The sequence below is a fragment of the Alosa alosa genome, chromosome 2 (assembly GCF_017589495.1).
Source record: "Alosa alosa isolate M-15738 ecotype Scorff River chromosome 2, AALO_Geno_1.1, whole genome shotgun sequence".
In the NCBI taxonomy this organism is placed as follows: Eukaryota; Metazoa; Chordata; class Actinopteri; order Clupeiformes; family Clupeidae; genus Alosa; species Alosa alosa.
Genome location: NC_063190.1, coordinates 23,862,490 through 23,874,715, shown reverse-complemented (window position 1 = coordinate 23,874,715; position 12,226 = coordinate 23,862,490). Strand labels below are relative to the sequence as shown.

The 12,226-nt window shown below is 40.3% G+C and overlaps 1 protein-coding gene across 6 annotated transcripts in view; it reads left to right on the top strand.

Moving 5' to 3' along the window:
- Positions 1–12,226, top strand: part of LOC125287910 (serine/threonine-protein kinase DCLK1-like) — a 57,377-nt gene that overhangs the window by 16,703 nt on the left and 28,448 nt on the right. For all 6 annotated transcript variants that reach the window (XM_048234024.1, XM_048234017.1, XM_048234010.1 and 3 more), the window contains exon 4: positions 10,298–10,397. In XM_048234024.1, the coding sequence (XP_048089981.1) occupies positions 10,298–10,397 (100 nt within the window). The remainder of the gene's footprint in view (positions 1–10,297; positions 10,398–12,226) is intronic.

Genomic DNA, 12,226 nt, shown 5'->3' with positions numbered 1-12,226 from the left:
ACGAAAGTTTGTTTCGTACTCAGGCTTCCTGACATCAAAGGCACTTTTTGGTCTCTGGGAAGAACAGTCTCCGGTTGTCAGGACAGTTGCACTGGTGTCTTGTTTTCATCCTCTCTTTTACCCCTCTGTCTCTCCCCCCTTTCTTTCTATCAGTTTTTATCTCTCACTGTCTTTACATCTGTCTTTTTGAGGACATAGTGTGCTATGCTGTTGCACCATACAGTGCCAAGGCATTACTGCAATACATTCACCAACATAGCCCCAACAGAAAACAACATATCAAAAACAAGGAAGTTCAACAAAAAAAAGGATTTTTTTGGTAACACTTTACTTGAGGGGTGAGTTCGTAACACATTCATAGCAGCTGTCATAAACTGCACATAAAGCATTCATGACTGTTTCATGAGACATCACTCAACATTCATAACAAACCTTTCATGAATATGGAAGACAGAACGACAACAACTTGTCAAAATAAAAGTCCAACAATCGCAAAGCAGCATTGCCGTTTTTGTTCCAAACCTCTTACCTGATCACGTCACATCTGATATATAAAAAAAATATTTGTTTTGATGTAACCTTTGCAGATAATTTCTCATCATTTGCTACTGGGAATGTCCATTGTCCAACCGTTCCAGGTTAACAAATATGTAGTCATGTAGGCTAGTTTACCTCCCAGTGTTAAACTCAGTGATTACGAATACTTCACAACTTAAAGTAAAGTGACATTCAATGTAGACTTCATAAGATATTCATGAAATATTTACAAAGGCTGGAGAGAAAAACAGCAATGCTGCTTTGCGATGGTTGGACTTTTATTTTGACAAGTTGTCGTCGTTCTGTCTTCCACATTCATGAAAGGTTTGTTATGAATGTTGAGTCATGTCTCATGAAAGTCATGAATGCTTTATGTGCAGTTTATGACAGCTGCTATGAATGTGTTATGAACTCACCCGTCAAGTAAAGTGTTACCATTTTTTTCAACTAGGCCTAATTCAGAATCAGTTAACTTGAGTGGCAGCGCTATACAGTTACCTGCTTTGGATTTACAGTCTGAGTCTCACATGTACAGAAAAATCCTTCTCTGTACTTGTACTCTGCACAATGACAATAAAGTTGAATTTAATCTACTGTCGCCTTGTTGAAAGGAATGTTCTACAAACCCTTTCTGCGAAGAGAGAATATAAGGTTCACAACAACTTGCCGGTAGATCAGAGGAATGCTTTATCTGAACTTAATAAGAATAAGACTCTAATTGTTAAGCCCGCAGACAAAGACGGTTCTATAGTAATGTTGAACATGTGTGACTATGATACAGAAATTAACAGACATTCAGGTCTTTTACAAGAAACTTGACTGTGATCCAACTGAAGGTTTTAAAAACACAACACATGGAGCCGTATCCCATTTCCTTGAAAGTGATGACATTACTGAGAATGAGTTTGACTTCATGAAGATTGATTATTCAATTAGACCTGTGATATACACATTGCTAAAAATACATAAATGTTTGGAAAAAACACCGGGAAGACCCATTATATCTGGTATAGGCTCATTAACTGAAAAAATATCCACTTTTGTTGACAATTTTGTTGCCACTTTGCCCTCTTTCATAAAATACACTATTGATATGCTAAATGTGTTGAAATCTCTGGACTGTTGAAAATATATGTTGCTGGTGATTGAAGCAGTTGACTTCTATTTAAAAACCTTGCACTCAAAGCGGAAGCCCAGCATTGACTGTATAAAAGAACTGACGAACCTAGTTCTTACAAAAAACTTGGAATTGCTGGAGTTTATTCTTTTCCTGAATGCCAGCAGCCACCATCTAAAATGTACAGTGAACTTTGATTATTCACAAATTAGCTTTTTGGATATTCTATATATTAAAGAACACAACAAATTGGTTATAGACTTATACAGAAAACCAGACAGAAATAAAATTTTACATGGTAAAAGTTCCCACCCCACATCCCTTAAAAGAAGTCTTCAAATTAGTCAATTCAATAGACTACGCCACATCAGCAGCTCTGATGGTGCATATGCCAGACATAGTAAAGATATGGTGCAAATTTCAGAATAAGACAATACAATGAAGAGTGGATCCAAAGCGCTGCTGACAGGTTCAGCAACACCAATCAAAATGGATGCCTCAACAAGAGAAGGACTGAGCGAGGACCTGAGCGTCACGCAGTATTCCCCTTTGGGCAAAACCATAGTGCAGCAGCACTAGAACATTCTTAAGTCAGACCCCCAGCTTAAAGTTAGTTTTCAATGAACCCCCACGTGTTAAACAAACGTGCTAGAAACATACAGTGTTTGTCCCACCAACTCTCGGGTATTACCTTCCCACTTTCTATCTGCTATTCCAGCAGGCCATTATAAATGTGCCAACTGTGCACAATGTAGTTTCACTTTTAAATGTTTTTACCCATCCACATTCTGGCAAACACATTTACACAAAAGGCGCTATTTCTTGCACCACCAGAAATGTTATCTATGATCAAGTGTCCCTGTGGCTTAGCATATATTGAGAAAACTACACAGTGTTTAAAAACAAGACTTCAGAGCACATTCGCACTAATGATCAAAAGTAGCTTTACAAAAAGCGGTAACACTTTACTTGACAGTATCGACATAAGAGTGACATGACACTGTCGTGAACACATGAAACCTAACCCTAAACCTAAACCTAACCCTAATCCTAAGCTTAGCTTGTTATGACAAAAACCGAATGTCACTTAATAACAGAAGCGTTATGTCATAAACGTTTATGACTTGTTTATGACCCGTTCATGACAGTGTCATGTCACTCTTATGTTGACACTGTCAAGTAAAGTGTAACCCAAAAAGCTTTACATTTCTACACATTCTGACATAACCCATCTACCTTGAGGTTGAATTGAACATAGCCCCCAAGAGGGGAGGTGATATCAACAATATTCTTTTAAAAAGAGAGGCATATTACACATTATCATCTAGTGGTCTTAACTTAGAATTTGACCTAAAGCCTTCTTTGCAGTTCTGTTTGATTTGAACCTCATCCCTTTTCCCTCTATTGACATAATTTATTTTTTTGTTTTGTTTTTTGTTGCTTTTGTTTGTTTGTTTGTTTGTGGGTGTGGGGTTGATTGTATGTGTTTTCTGTTGAGGCTATGCTTTTGGGTGGGACTGCCTGTTTTGGTATAAATGTGTGTTAATTGGTTTGTATGTAGTCTAGACGTGTGTCAGATGGGAATGGAGTTAACAAGGTGGTTCAATCTTCCAATTGGCCTGATGAGGGCTCAATTGAACCAACTGATCAGATGAGCCTACCTGTGCCTTTTTTACTGTTGCTTGTGCACACTTGATTTTAAGACCCTCAAGAGTTAAAACGTTGCTCAAATAAAGTTGTCTAGGAACTTTTATAAAAGTGTGCAGGCCTCTATCCTCCTTTCACTACTGACACTTCAGACCTGGCACCTGTCAAAATCTTTTTTGGATGTGCGTACCCTTCCTTTGGAACTAGTACTGCAATACATTGCCATGCTGCACTATTCACCCATAAAGGGAGCAGCCCTGGCTTGCATGGGCTAAGTGTACTATAGCATAGTTAAGCTTTGCAGCTCTTTAACTCCTGTTGCTTCCATCAATTCCTGCAGTACAAGCCCTGACATACTCATAAGTAACTATATCCAGTACAAGTATATAGTTGCAATACAAGCCCTACACTCACAAACTAACTATATCCTTCTATTCAAAAGTCTGAAATAGTTAAAATAGTGTATTCTCCTCTCATCCTTCACTTAAATCACTCTTTTTCAAGTCTCTCTCTGCCTCTCACTGCATTTGAAGCCTGTCTCTCAAGAAGAGCAGGGTGTTCCAGCCGAAGAGTTTCATTTGAAAACCCATATGTTACGTGATCACACGGGCAACTCTTCTGCGCAGGCCTGCAAGTTAAGCCGCTGGGTTGCTCTGCAGAATCCTATGAATTACAGCCCCCAAAAGACAAAGCATCTGTTTTGTTGCACATGAAAAGCCAGGCACAAGGCTTCTCGGAGGACGGAGAAATATGCTCTACCTCAAAACTAATTAAGCAACTCATTCCTTGGGGTTTTCACAATTACATTACATTATGAAAGTGAAATAAGGTCTGCCTTGCAAAAGAACGAAAAAAGAAAAGAACCCTTTTTTGCATTTTTTTTCCCACAGACTTATGTAAGCGGCATGTTTGTATCTCATTTCATATTCCTGTGAAGAACTTGTTTACTTGCGAACTCATTGTTCATAATTAGACGGAAGCAAATTCGGCTGCACCCAGCAGTGCTCTCTAAAGTTCTTCTGGAGTGACACACAGTCTGGGGTGAGACACTGTCTTGCCAGTCAATTAGACAAGTCCTTGTCTTGAGCTGAAACTTACTAATGCAGTGGTGCCTGAGAAGAAATTAATTTCCAAAATGTTCCTGTTTTCTTGACTCAACGGATAGAGCCTGGTACTTACAAGGTCAAGGTCAATGACTCAGAGAGCACACATGCAGACATATTGGAAACGTGTGCCTGCATAGTAAGGCAATTCGTTTCGGATAACAGCGCTTGGTATATGAATAAGTGTAAATATTAAGAGATGTTACAGATCGGCCGTGGTGGCAGGTCTGAGGCACTGAACTCACTGACCTCCCCAGTGTCTCTGTTTCCAGATTCATGAAGGGATAGAATGCAGCGGCACATCGTTGTCAAGCCTCTTTGAAATGCTCCCTTCACACTTATTAAGCTCAAGGACTCCCCTAATGAGCGGATCTAAATGTTGTTGTCCACAGGCAGTGGGATTTGACAGTCAACGGATAAGTCGAAAGGATGCGAGGAACATGAGGACCAATACGACACACACACACACACACACACACACACACACACACACACACACACACACACACACACACACACACACAGGCTTCTCAAATGTCCTTGTTTTTGTTGGGTAAAATTACTTTTGCACTCAGGTTCTTCAGGTTGGAAGTGGGTCCCTGGGGCTAAAAAGCTCATTTCACATTAACCAGTAAAATGACCCTTGCCTTGAATTAAGCCCTAGGAATAGGGAATGTCGCCCTGAATGATGCTCTAAATTACATGTTTCTGGTGTTAATCAGTAAGGTATAATTTAGGGTAATTAACAGTTGTGGGGAATAGAAGAAAATTAGGGCAGTCTGCTTCTTATTTAAGGGCCATTTAATAGCCAGCAGTGGGTCAATGGGCACAATTTAAGGGGCAAATTAAGATGAATAGAAGTGAATAGAAGACTTTCAAGCCCTCCTGTTGTGTTCATTTCATGTTTAATAGTTTTGTGTTCCCGGTCAAAAATGGCCGCTGCATTATAACTTGTTGTGTTCTATTAGATATAACCAGATTTGAACTTCCATTTGCTATTAATGGCCTGCAGGCCTCATTGACCTGAGCTCATGCAAGTCAGAAAGGGGGAAAGGTTCCAGTGGGGGCTGGCATAGAAGCAAAGAGGGGGAGTCATGGTGTGTTTGTGTGTGTGTTTTAATGTACATAAGCACACATACAGTCCATCTGATCAATAACTACAGTATGTGTCTGGACTCAATTTTACACACTGACCATTTTCTCACCCATTCATTTCTAATGGCCGGTCATTTTTGACCGGGAATACACATGGGTGTTCTAAAGTTAAATAAAACACTCAAATTGTTATGGAAATGATCAAAATGTGTTTTTTATGTTCAGATGTCCTGTGTTAAAGTCATAGAGCCTTATGGTAGTCAGAATAAGTTAACAATATTTTTGAAATGTCTATCGGTCACATTTGACCACAAACACAACAGGAGGATTAAGTTGGTTGTAGTGGGTAAATAATTGCATTGAAGGAGCACATGTGTAAAGTGGGAAGGAGAACAGCCAGTTAGCTGTGACAAAAAAACAGATACGCCAAGCAAATCTTGCATGTTGCATTGGCATTGCATAATGGCTATAAGTTGCATAATATCGCATCAACTATAAAGGGTTTTCACACTGACATTTAGGCTCTCTTTTGTTACAATGAAAAGGCCACTTAATTAGTGTGTCACTATGCAAGGCGGAGTATCTCAGTTGGGTCATCCTGGACCAGGGCCATTTCTATCTCTAGCGACTCCTCATTTCAACACGAGCTGCCCGTTGCACGTTCCTCCTCTCTCGCCCCTGGCTGTGGGCATGTGTGCTGCCCGTGGCATTTCAGAGGCTGGGACCAACATAGTAGGCCGTTGGATACTCGCTGCCAGCTTATGCTCCTTCTTAGAGTGCTTAAAGGAGCTATGTAATATTTTTGCTATGTAATCTATTTTATTGATTCAAGTGTCATGTTTTAACAAGGCAAACACACAACAGCAATGCTTTACAGGTAAACAAAAACAAAACAAACAAACAAACAAACAAACATAAAATGGGGGGGGGGAACATAAACACAGGAAGTTTTACATCATACACATGGCTTAGATAGGTCTTTAAAGAAAGCTATAGCAGCTAACAGGTACGGATTGTTCAAGATGTAGCTTTATGAAATCTGACTGTAGCACGCTCCAAAATTAAAAGGTTCTTTTCTGTAAAGTAAACAAACGTTATGTCAGAGTCGTCCTCTAATAAAAGTAAACCTGGACATAAAGGGATATCAACCATCAAAAATGTTGAAAGTGCTGTAGCCACATATTTCCAAAACCTCATAGTTAGTGGGGATTTCCAAAACATATGCATATAGTCCTCAATTTTGTTATTTGACAGTTTCATTAAATATTCTCTGCATGATGTTATATGCCCTATGGTCAATCTTAAAAGTGCATTAACTGATGAGCCAGACATTTGGATGAGGAGATTATATTGTCCCAAAAAGTTTCCCCAGTCAAGTTCCACATTGCGTGCAGCAAGTTCCCTGCATTAGACTGAAACAGAACCTATGGCAGGTTATGTAGCCTAAGTATAAGTATATATACTATTTTGATCCCGTGAGGGAAATTTGGTCTCTGCATTTAACCCAATCGGTGAATTAGTGAAACAGTGAGGTTTTTTTTTTTTTCTTTTTCGCATGCCCAAATTTCCGTCAATGATTCCCGGGACACTGAAAGACCGGGGTACACGAAACTTGGTGGACATGTAACCCCACATGGATAGCATGGAACCATCGTTTTTCGTTTTGATCTGTAGCCCCTCCGCTGAATTGGACCCCCCGAAAGGAGGGTAGGGCAGACACAGTTTTCTGTGAATATCTCGAAACCGTAGGGTTTAGGAGGACCATTTTTTTTTGTATGTTGATCTCAAGGGGCCATGTCAACCCATTCCATAACCACTCATTTCATGTATAGCGCCACCTAGTTAAACACAAAAAAGTAAAAATGAGGTGGTGTAATTGAAGGTATCTGTGACCTAACATAGTCAAAACTGCACAAAATTGGAAGTGTAGGATCATTATGACACCCTATGTATGCACGCCAAGTTTTGTGGAATTCCGTTCATGGGGGGCCACACAATAAATTAATTTATGTTACTATACACCAACTGGCCTGTAGGTGGCCGGAGACAGTTTTCTGTGAATATCTCGAGAACCGTAGGGCCTAGGAGGTCCACCTTTTTTTTTGTATGTTGGTCTTAAGGGGCATGTCAACCCATCCCATTACCACTTATTTCATGTATAGCGCCACCTAGTTAAAATTGAAAAGCAAAAAAATGAGGTGTTTTTCATCTCAATATCTCTGGCTGACAAGGTCAAAACTGCACGAAATTAAAAGAGTAGGATCATTATGACACCCTCTGAATGTATGCCAAGTTTTGTGTACTTTCGTTCATGGGGGCCTTACAATAAAATAATTTATGTGTACATTTAGTGGCGTACACCAACAAGGATTCGGGACACTGAAAGACCGGGGGTACACAAAACTTGGTGAGCATGTACCCCCACATGGATAGCATGGAACCGTCATTTTTCGTTTTCATCTGCAGCCCCGGCTGGACTGGACCCCCGAAGGAGGGTAGGGCAGACACAGTTCTCTGTGAATCTTTTATGGTATGTTGGTCTCAAGGGCCCACATCAACCTGGCTCATAATCACTCATTTGTGATTTGCCCCGGTAAAAAAAAATGAAAATCAGTAGGATTCAAAGAAAGCCAAAATAAATATTCATCATCATCATCATGGCTGCATTTTCAGTATTGGAGAAGTAGTCGTTTGTCCACTAGATGGAAGATCGTTGCAGTGAGGCGTAATTTTGTTGGAAGTTAAAAGTGGGTTGGAAAAACAATGGACGCTTCATACAAGGACTGTAATTTACCGCAGCGAACATCTAATAAGGATAGGACGATGTTCACATGAAGTGTAATTCCCATTTCTTCTTGAAGCGAAATAAATCTAAGGATGTTTCTCGGACATGCTTGGTTTTTTACTGCAGGAATGCGTTAATCTTGTAATATCAATAAGGACCTAGGTAATGTTACCGTTAAGCGTTGGTTGAGTGATGGAGGCATTTGATTGATTGCATTTGTAGAAAACTATAAATGCGGTTATATAAAAAGCAAATTGATAGCAGCACTGTTTGTATCTTTCGACTGTCATTTATTGCACGTGCTACAAAATCATTCTGTGCAATGGAAGATTTACCAGCGTTACACCCGGTCTGATGCAGTTTTGCCTATACATGCGTGAGACTGAGACGCCTGTTTATTTTGTTTTAAGTGCGTGCAGGGTGTGAGAGGGGAATCGATGTGCTTTGATTACAGCTTGGTAGTTGTAGTCTGTGAAATTAAAAACGCGTGTGTGTGAAGTATCCAAACAATGACACCTTCATTTCATTATGGCTGCTTTAGCAAAACACCTTAAGCTACTGTGTAGTGGGTCCCATTTAGAAGTGGCTACTTCATTCGCTTTCCTTGACTCATGGAGCTGCGTGAATGTTATTACAACTTTTCGCCCGCGATATGACAGTTTAAGTCCGGCTTGATACTGTAAGTAAGCCATTGGTTTCAAAGGAGATTTTATTTGTGTCGCCAGCATAGCCTATTGACAATTTATGTTGTCAATAGGCCTACCTTATAATCCTACCTGTAGCTTAGGGAAGCTAACAACTTTCTATTAGGATCTAGCCTATGGACTAGGCTGGGTGAACCCAGCCTGATCTGCCCGCTATTTATTTTTTGATTTCTTAAAAGATTGAGCTTGGTCTGATGAAAGCCAGACTAGCCATGGACCTCAGTTAAACAATGCAAGGGAACATGAATCAGCCTATATTTGCACTAACAATAACGGACAAAAGCTTTTCAACTTTGGCCCGTTAAAATGTGTATGAACAGTCTAGCGACGCATTTCATCAAGGCCCATTTGGACATGTCAGTTATTTGCACCACTGGTTAGATGTAAAACAGCATTTCGTTTCAGACTAGGCTACTGTTACTTAATTTGTGCATTAACAATAACGTTTCAGACTACTGTTACTTAATTTGTGCATTGACAATCAAGTATTACATGAACTAAAGATGACTAAAATCTTATGTAGAAGAAGAAACATTCACAAAAAATCCATCCATCCAAAATGACCTTTGTTTTTGATAGCTGTTGAAAACGGCATGGAACTGACAGAGATGTTTTTGTTTATAAATACATAAAAAATAAATAAATAAATAACATTATGCTGATACCTTTTGCTTTTCCCAAATACAATGTAGCCTACAGGTGTAAGTGACCTTTCATCAATCCAGTTGCAATGGATGAACTGTGATGAACTGCCCTACTTGTGATTGTTTAGAGATTTTAAAGGTTTTATAACAATTCTACATCTTCTTTGGCTATTCTACAATCTATTCACCTTTTCAGCACCAGTAGGGTACTTTCTGTGCAGCCGCACACACACACTCAGGCATGCCAAACAAGCATACACAAAAGTTTCAAGAGTGGGGGATGGAGTAAAATATGGAGACAAATTGAAGTGTGATTTATTTTTGTGAGCGGATGTACAGGACTGAGCGGCGGTCATATTTTGTACCGCTATGCGGTACATCTAGTTTAGTTTCATGATGTCTTTAATATTTCACTAATGTGAAAAACCAAGCCAAAATATAGTTGCAAATTAAATCCAAAATGAGTTTAAATTTCTCTGTTTCTCATCTCTGTCAACCAAATCGTTTTATCTTTCAATTTAGTGCAAAAGCCCTTAGCGACAAAAGGGAGAGGTGGAAGAGGTCATTAGAACAGGCTCCATCTGGAATACTAATATGTGTTTTTGAGCCACGGCTCTTAGCCCAGTCAGTCATTCCCTTGATCTTCCTCTGTGTCCTTGCCACAGGTCACGTGCCTTCAGGACTTCTTCGGGGACGATGATGTCTTCCTCGCATGTGGCTCTGAGAGGTTCCGCCATCAGGATGACCTTCTGCTGGACCAACATGGTAAGGCAGACATTGAGTTCTATTTATTCAGTTTCCCTTTTCTTCCACTAGGTTTTTCTCATCTCAACCATTTTTGTCTATTTAAGTTTTATGTTCCGTAGATAAAGCCAGCCATAACATTTGTTTGGTCTGTTCCTTTTCTCACATTCAAAAACAAAAGAGGGTCCTGTGTCACGTTGTTTCAACACGTGAACTCTGCACTGGGAACTCTGTCAAAGAAGACAGAACATCTGCCCAAAAGACACACAGCTCTCATTTAGCCACTTCACAGTCTGCCTGCCATAGTGGCGGCGGGGGGGACATGTTACAAGCCCCACCGCCACGTGTGTGGGTGTTGAGACAAAAGCCACTCGACTAAACAAAGCCATCATGTTTTGTTTATCACCAAAGTGTCTGTCTGTCTGTCTGGCTGGCTAAGTGGCACGCCGACATCGCACAGTCAAGTTCAGGCGTGTGGCAGGGCCTCTTTATCATAAGCGAGGAAAAAAAAGGGAGGAGGGAGATGTGCATTTCTTTCTCTTTTGTTGTCAAAGTGCGGAGCGCTTAACCCCCGCAGGGCTCCTTGCAGGCCCTTTTTCAAATGCCAAACGCTTGGCTGTCTCTCACCCAGCACCGCCTCACTTTTCTGTCTGTCTGTCTCTCTCGGAGGCTTGGGTCTGACGTGTTGGTGTCTGCGTGGTTCTGTCTCACAGTCTTGGCAGAGCCTTAGCCATGCTAGACCCACTGTCCCACCGCTGTGGAAACTGAAGAGTTCCTGAATCTACTCCCAGAAGTTAATGAAACATTAGCCTAAATTGCTTTCTGTCGACAGAACTCTCAGTAGTTGCGTCTGCAGGGTGCTGCTTCTTCCCCATGGTGTTGCTTTGCAGAAGGGATTTATGTGAATAAACGGCTCCACTTCCTAACTATACTTTAGCTTGGCTAGGTGTTATCCAATTTAACAGTGGCTTGGCTAGGTGTTATCCAATTCAACAGTGGCTTGGCTAGGTGTTATCCAATTCAACAGTGGCTTGGCTAGGTGTTATCCAATTCAACAGTGGCTTGGCTAGGTGTTATCCAATTCAACAGTGGCTTGGCTAGGTGTTATCCAATTTAACAGTGGCTTGGCTAGGTGTTATCCAATTCAACAGTGGCTTGGCTAGGTGTTATCCAATTCAACAGTGGCTTCACCATCATAGTTTTCATTATAAACAGTATAGCTATAAAGATTTCCATCTCTTTGGTCCAATTTTCTAATTTTTAACAAACTCCTATCATATGTAGGTCCAGATCAACCTTACACTGTACCACTGAAGTATGATCTGGTCTTGTGTAGTATTATGCACTATTAATCATTGTGATATGTAATCAAGCAGTTTCACCCTTTTAGAGACGACGTAAAGAAATTAATATCTATGATGTACATTAAAGTAAGGCAATATGAGTAAGTCACTATGGAAAGATGAATCTGCTAAATGCATAATCGTGGATATTTATTGATGGAGATTGACGCAAGCGTGTTTTAGCTCTGTAGTGCTTAGCTCAACTATGCAGAAAGTACAATTAACAAAATGATGATAAAGAAGTTGTACAGCACAGTATTAGAATGATAATGTTAGAGTATTGAACAAAGGATTGACTCCATTTGGTAATGGAATATCATCATGTCACACTTAAAGTTAGACAGGATAGTCAGATCAGAAAGCACTGAGAGAGAGAGACCGAAACTAATCAGCTCATAAGATCCTTAATGAAGGGAGTGTACAGTGTGTGCTGATGTCGGACCATCATCGCAGCCAGTAATGAAGCAGTTTTGCCTCAGGGGGAATTTTAACTGAGGTAGAAGGTAG